Source organism: Callionymus lyra, chromosome 9, assembly GCF_982586985.1.
Source record: "Callionymus lyra chromosome 9, fCalLyr1.hap1.1, whole genome shotgun sequence".
Taxonomy (NCBI): Eukaryota; Metazoa; Chordata; class Actinopteri; order Syngnathiformes; family Callionymidae; genus Callionymus; species Callionymus lyra.
Window position 1 is genome coordinate 25964090 of NC_141826.1, and position 8024 is coordinate 25972113.

At 45.5% G+C, this 8024-nt stretch overlaps 1 protein-coding gene across 1 annotated transcript in view; it reads left to right on the forward strand.

Annotated features, from left to right (window-relative positions):
• The first annotated feature begins 335 nt into the window (after positions 1–335).
• Positions 336–8024, forward strand: part of efemp2a (EGF-like fibulin extracellular matrix protein 2a) — a 24714-nt gene continuing 17025 nt past the window's right edge. Inside the window, exons 1-2 of the mRNA XM_087799148.1 lie at positions 336–435; positions 6871–7096. Of these exons, the coding sequence (XP_087655274.1) occupies positions 6995–7096 (102 nt within the window). The 5' untranslated portion in view covers positions 336–435; positions 6871–6994. The remainder of the gene's footprint in view (positions 436–6870; positions 7097–8024) is intronic.

Below are 8024 nucleotides of genomic sequence, written 5' to 3' on the forward strand. Positions count from 1 at the left end.
TGAGGCTCTTGCGGGGGTTTACTTTAAACGAAACCAGGTGTGTTGTGGGAGGAGGACTCGGGGCGAGGCGGGGGGGCATGTGTGTGGATCTGTGACTTGTTGTTCCGCCTGAGATCTGGATGGATTTGGAATCTTGGTATTTGGGCCGCAGACCAGGAATTTGCATCCTGGGGGGTCACGGGGGGGAAAGTAAGGGGGGGGAGGACGGCAGTGCAGGGGGCCAGACGCAGGGGGGCGGGCGGGGGTGGGAGTAGGCCGTCCCTCCGCCCTCCCTCCTCCGTCTCCCTCCCTCCCTCGCATGTGTTCAGCTGCTCCAGCTGTCTCACACTCACTCACTCCGGGTCAGCAGAACTTCGAGGACCACTTTATGTGCCGACTCAGCCGGAACCAGACGCCGTCAGAGGGAGACCCTGAGCCTGAGGACCGTCCACTGAGGTGAGTCTCACTCCGTTTGCTGCTGCTGGAGATGATGTGGCTCCTCAACACTGTCGCGAGAGGGTCCAGAGTCACGGGACCAGGACTGACGTCGCTCCGGACTCACCGGGTCTCAGGTGCGGGAGTCCAAAGCTCCGGATGGTTCCGAAGCGAAGCCAAGACTCAGTGGTGACCCCGGGAGCGTGAGGGGTTCAGGTTCTGCATCCCTGCCCGGAGGGAAACGATCCGATCATTGACACCTTCTAGTCTAGTCTTGATGAGGATCGGGCCTGTATCCACGGTAACTGAGACGGACTGGGTCGCCGGGACCGGAGCACGCGCGACATTTTGGACGATGAAGTTGATGAACAGCTGATGAACAGCGATTATGAAGTAAACAGCTGATGCAGAAGTAAAGAGCTAATTATGAAGTAAATGAATGATTATGAAGAAAACAGCTGATTATTTAGTAAACAGCTGATTTTTAATTAAACATCTGATTATGAACTAAACAGCTGATTATTAAGTAAACAGCTGATTATGAAGTAAACAGCTTATTATGAAGAAAACAGCTAATTATGAAGTAAACAGCTGATTCAGAAGTAAAGAGCTAATTATGAAGTAAATGAATGATTATGAAGTAAACAGCTGATTATTAAGTAAACAGCTGATTATGAAGTAAACAGCTGATTATGAAGTCAACAGCTGATTATGAAGTAAACAGCTGATTATGAAGTTTACAGCTGATTATGAAGTAAACAGCTGATTGAGAAGTAAACAGCTGATTGTGAAGTTAACAGCTGATTAATAAGTAAACAGCTGATTATGATTTAAACAGATGATTATGAACTGTCCTTCATCAGGACCTTCATTCTTCTCACCCACTCTCGTTGAGTTTCTAATCCTCTGAGAAGATCTTGTGCGTCATTATTACAAGAAAAACCAAAAGATAACATTCCATTGGTCTGTCGTGGGGAAGAAGGAGCTGAGCCAGAAGGCAAAACTCCTCAATGATAAGTCGACAATATGTTCCTGTATCTATGCAGCCCTCCTGAAGACATAGTACACGTTTGAACCGTGGTCAGTAAGTAATATTTAAGTATTTAAAAAACGTTTTTTTTTCTTCAAATATCGTACTTTTTCCCGTTTGTATTCAAGAAAATGTGAACGACTTGCTTTGGACTTATTTTACCAAGATATTCGCCGTTTAAATAAAATAAAAAACATATTTGTAATTTTAAATTGAGAATCTGGTTAATATGTGAATAACATTGAAAATATAGTTTAAAACAACATTTGTTTAATTTCATTATTGTAGTAGATGTTTAGTAAACATTTTAATTATTTTATTTAAAACTTTAATGTCATCATTTGACGATCAATGAGACAGAGAGTCTTTTTTGCAAAAATATGAATTTTGAAGAATTAAAAAATAATTCTGTTAATGTGATTTAAAAAAACACATTTAAAAAGACAAAAAACTTGTATTGATGAGTTTAAGTTGTTAGTTCTGGTATTAATGTTGATGTTATTTAAGAATATATATATATTATGAAACTTGATTTCATTTTTCTTCAGCATATTAAGATTTAAAGTTTTTACTTTAAATATAGTTGGGTGTAAACTTCAATTATTTTGTATAAAATACTTAAAATATTAAGACTAAACTTTTTTAAATGATTTAAAAAATGATCAATTTTTTTAGTTTAGCCATTTTTAAATGTTTTATTCATATGTTTTCTTTCTTACTGTTCAAATGTTTGGATTGATTAAAGAACATATTAACAGTAACTCTTTTAAAAAGTGCTAATATTCTATTACACAACTTTTTATTTGTCGTTACAATCGTCAAACACATGTTGAACATCTGCAGGAACTTACAACAGTTTTGGTTCAAAGTCACTCAATATGCAGATGACACGTGTTTGTGCACCTGTGTGTGTTTGTGACTGTGTTTTTATGTTTGTGACTGTGTGTGTGTTTGTGACTGTGTGTGTGTGTGTGTGTGTGGTCACTCATTTGAGCCACCTGTGTGTGTTTGTGACTGTGTGTGTGTGTGTGTGTGTGTGTGTTTGTTACTGTGTTTTTATGTTTGTGACTGTGTGTGTGTGTGTGTGTGTTTGTGACTGTGTGTGTGTATGTGTGGTCACTCGTTTGAGCCACCTGTGTGTGTTTGTGACTGTGTGTGTGTGTGTGTGTGTGTGTGTGTGTGTGTGTGTGTGGTCACTCATTTGAGCCACCTGTGTGTGTTTGTGACTGTGTGTGTGTGTGTGTGTGTGTGGTCACTCGTTCGAGCCACCTGTGTGTGTTTGTGACTGTGTGTGTGTGTGTGTGGTCACTTGTTCGAGCCACCTGTGTGTGTGTGTGTGTGTCGTTGGAGCCACCTGTGTGTGTTTGTGACTGTGTGTGTGTGGTCACTTGTTCGAGCCACCTGTGTGTGTGTGTGTGTGTGTGTGTGTGGGTGTGTGTGTGTGTGTGTGTGTGTGTGTGTGTCGTTGGAGCCACCTGTGTGTGTTTGTGACTGTGTGTGTGTGTGTGGTCACTTGTTCGAGCCACCTGTGTGTGTGTGTGTGTGTGTGTGTGTGTGTGTGTGTGTGTGTGTGTGTGTGTCGTTGGAGCCACCTGTGTGTGTTTGTGACTGTGTGTGTGTGTGTGTGTGGTCACTTGTTCGAGCCACCTGTGTGTGTGTGTGTGTGTGTGTGTGTGTCGTTGGAGCCACCTGACATTTAGCTTGTTAAACTGTGCTGACCGTGCGACTTTGAAAGTGGGTCACGGTTCTGTGAGCCGGGCCGGGCGGTCACTGTGTCACATGACTGCAGCAGAAACACAAGCAGAAGTCGAAGTCGGACCTAAAGTGGACTCACGAGGGTCAGCGTCTTCCACACGTTCTCGTGTCTTCTGACCCGGTCCAGCAGTGGTTCTGGCACCAGCTGTCCACTCATGTGATCCGCCGGGGGTTTCCCAGAACCCGATACTCTGGGAAGCGATGTCGTGGCAGGGCATCCCAGCGGAGATCTGGCACCACATCCCTGCCTCGGGCATTCCAGAGTCCACCGCCACTTGATCCAGAACCAGGGCGACACCCAAACATCCCGGGCCGGCCACAGCGGGACCCCGGCGCGATGGTTAGTCTGTCGAGAGTCCACACGGAGGTCACGGACTCCGGACTCCTGAGCTCCGACCCGGTCCCGCCATGATGTCACGAGAGTATTCTGGTCGTCCACGTCACGCTGTGGTCGCTCCGGTCTCGGCAATAAGCGAAGCCTGACCACGTGGCGTGAGAGTTCGCCTGATTATAACCTCCCTCCGGCGGCGCCGCGAGGTGATGTGTTTATGTTTGGAAGGTTTATTTAGAGGAACATCACGAACTGGAGACACAGCGAAAAACCTCAAGCATCAAACGAGATGATCTCACACGAGTGTCGAGATGTTTGTGGAGCTTTGAACCGATGGTCGCTTTTGCAGAGTCAGCACTTTTGTCTTGTCGTCCAGAGCTGGGATTTTTAACTCAACCATCCAGAGGATTTCATTGTTAACCCTAGTGTTAGCTCCGGGTCAAGTTGACCCAAAGACCTTCCTGGCTTCCATCAATACACAAGCAGTGGTTGTTCACTTTGACCCACTTTGATACCACAAACACATTTGTTTTCAGGCCTTCGGGTCGCCCTGACCCTAAGATAACACAAGGGATACCATAAACACATTTGTTTTCAGGCCTTCGGGTCGCCCTGACCCTAAGATAACACAAGGGATACCATAAACACATTTGTTTTCAGGCCTTCGGGTCGCCCTGACCCTAAGATAACACAAGGGATACCATAAACACATTTGTTTTCAGGCCTTCGGGTCGCCCTGACCCTAAGATAACACAAGGGATACCATAAACACATTTGTTTTCAGGCCTTCGGGTTGCCCTGACCCTAAGATAACACAAGGGATACCATAAACACATTTGTTTTCAGGCCTTCGGGTCGCCTTGACCCTAAGATAACACAAGGGATACCGTAAACACATTTGTTTTCAGGCCTTCGGGTCGCCTTGACCCTAAGATAACACAAGGGATACCATAAACACATTTGTTTTCAGGCCTTCGGGTTGCCCTGACCCTAAGATAACACAAGGGATACCATAAACACATTTGTTTTCAGGCCTTCGGGTCCCCTGACCCTAAGATAACACAAGGGATACCATAAACACATTTGTTTTCAGGCCTTCGGGTTGCCCTGACCCTAAGATAACACAAGGGATACCATAAACACATTTGTTTTCAGGCCTTCGGGTCGCCTTGACCCTAAGATAACACAAGGGATACCGTAAACACATTTGTTTTCAGGCCTTCGGGTCGCCTTGACCCTAAGATAACACAAGGGATACCACAAAAACATTTGTTTTCAGGCCTTCGGGTCGCCCTGACGCTAAGATAACACAAGGGATACCATAAACACATTTGTTTTCAGGCCTTCGGGTCGCCCTGACCCTAAGATAACACAAGGGATACCATAAACACATTTGTTTTCAGGCCTTCGGGTCGCCCTGACCCTAAGATAACACAAGGGATACCACAAAAACATTTGTTTTCAGGCCTTCGGGTCGCCTTGACCCTAAGATAACACAAGGGATACCATAAACACATTTGTTTCCAGGCCTTCGGGTCGCCTTGACCCTAAGATAACACAAGGGATACCACAAAAACATTTGTTTTCAGGCCTTCGGGTCGCCCTGACCCTAAGATAACACAAGGGATACCATAAACACATTTGTTTTCAGGCTACCGGGTCGCCTTGACCCTAAGACAACACAAGGGATAGCACAAACACATTTGTTTTCTATCTACAGAATGCCTTAAAGCACAAACACTAATAATTGTTCTCCTTCAGCCCTGGCACACCATGGGTTCAGGACACCTTCTCATGGACTCTTCTCGGGGATGAGATCCTGCCCCCAGTGGAGAGTTCTCTTGTTCACGAGTGAGGGGATGATGTTAGAAGGATAGACTTTATTGATCCTCTGGAGATCTCCTTTGGCAACTTGGGTTTCCAGTTCACAGCAGATGATAGTTTCATAAAAACAGTAACAAGAACAAAGTTCAAACAGAAGAACAAAGTGCAAGGGATGACAAAGTGCAAATATAAAGAACATAGATCAAAGGAAATAACGCATAGAAAAGGATACAATTACTATAGATAAAGTTATTCCGTTAAGTCTTGTGTTATTTTATATTTCTCTTATCTGTTTGAACTTTGTTCTTCTCATTTGAACTTTGTTCTTGTTCTTGCTTTCTTGAAACTTGCTGTACCTTCTATAGTATGCTGTGAATTGGAAATCTAATTTGAAAGAGGGATTAATAAAGTCTATCTACTCTACTCTACTCTAATATACTCTACTCTACTCTAATATACTCTACTCTAATATACTCTACTCTACTCTAATATACTCTACTCTAATCTAATCGAATCTAATCTAATCTAATCTAATCTAATCTAATCTAATCTAATGTACTCTACTCTACTCTACTCTACTTTACTCTAATATACCCTACTCTAATATAATATACTCTACTCTACTCTACTCTAATATACTCTACTCTACTCTAATATACTCTACTCTAATCTAATCTAATCTACTCTACTCTACTTGACTCTAATATACCCTACTCTAATATAATATACTCTACTCTACTCTACTCTTATATTCTCTACTCTACTCTACTCTACTCTACTCTACTCTACTCTTATATTCTCTACTCTACTCTACTCTACTCTACTCTACTCTACTCTTATGTTCTCTACTCTACTCTACTCTACTCTACTCTACTCTACTCTTATGTTCTCTACTCTACTCTACTCGACTCTACTCTACTCTACTCTTATGTTCTCTACTCTACTCTACTCTACTCTACTCTACTCTACTCTACTCTAGTGGTCGATAGAGACTCTCACATATAGAGCCAGAAGCTCGGTCTTCCAGGAGAGACTCGTGGTAGAGAGGAGTCAGTGGAGGTGTCTTGGATCTGACCAGGTGAGGCTGATGCTCCACCGGTCGTAGACCCCTAAGCGCGCCTGGCAACACTTGGGACGAGTGGAAAGTCCGGGCCTCCCTGCTGAAGCTGCTGCCCCCGCGACCCGGCCCTGGATAAGCAGAGCAAGAGGGAGTTTTTCTGTCAAAGCCGTCTGTGTTTGCTCTCGGGGTCTGGGAGCGATTTCACCGCTTGATTAATGAATCTGAGGAGAAAACACACACTGACCCCACATGTTTCCTCCCAAGATCCAGGGGAGTCGAGGGGGGTCGAGGGGAGTCGAGGGGGGTCGAGGGGAGTCGAGGGGGGTCGAGGGGAGTCGAGGGGGGGTCTGATTCCAAGCAGAGGGTCTTGACAGGCTACTCAGAAATCCAGTGTGTGTTTACTCACCGAGAGAAACTAGATGTTGTAACTTTCTAACCACGTATTTCTACTTTCAGAGACCCCCGGACCGACCTGCACCCCCCGCCGCCTCCGGACCTCCACCTGCCACTGTGTGTGTGTGTGTGTGCATGTGTGAGTGCATGATTGACGTGTGTCCCTCCCACCATATATTGTGTTAGTATGCAGGGTGTGTGTGCGTCCGTGGTGTGCGTGTGCGTGTGTGTGTCGGTGCTGCTGCGCAGCGCTATTTCACAGCCTCCCACGGAGAGTGACACGTACACGGTAAGGATGGATTCATGCTCTGCTCTGCTCTCCTCTCCTCTCCTCTCCTCTACTCTACTCTACTCTACTCTACTCTCCTCTCCTCTCCTCTCCTCTCCTCTCCTCTCCTCTCCTCTACTCTACTCTACTCTACTCTACTCTACTCTACTCTACTCTACTCTACTCACCTCTACTCACCTCTACTCACCTCTACTCACCTCTACTCACCTCTACTCACCTCTACTCTACTCTACTCTCCTCTCCTCTACTCTACTCTACTCTACTCTACTCTACTCTACTCTACTCTACTCTACTCTACTCTACTCACCTCTACTCTACTCTACTCTACTCACCTCTACTCACCTCTACTCACCTCTACTCACCTCTACTCACCTCTACTCTACTCTACTCTACTCTACTCTACTCACCTCTACTCACCTCTACTCACCTCTACTCACCTCTACTCACCTCTACTCTACTCTACTCTACTCTACTCTACTCTCCTCTCCTCTCCTCTCCTCTCCTCTCCTCTCCTCTCCTCTCCTCTCCTCTCCTCTCCTCTACTCTCCTCTCCTCTCCTCTACTCACCTCTACTCTACTCTACTCACCTCTACTCTACTCTCCTCTCCTCTCCTCTACTCTACTCTCCTCTCCTCTACTCTCCTCTCCTCTACTCTACTCACCTCTACTCTCCTCTCCTCTCCTCTCCTCTCCTCTCCTCTCCTCTCCTCTCCTCTCCTCTCCTCTCCTCTCCTCTCCTCTCCTCTCCTCTACTCTACTCTCCCCCCTCTCCTCTCCTCTCCTCTCCTCTCCTCTCCTCTCCTCTCCTCTCCTCTCCTCTCCTCTCCTCTCCTCTCCTCTCCTCTCCTCTCCTCTCCTCTCCTCTACTCTACTCTACTCTACTCTACTCTACTCTACTCTACTCTACTCTACTCTCCTCTACTCTACT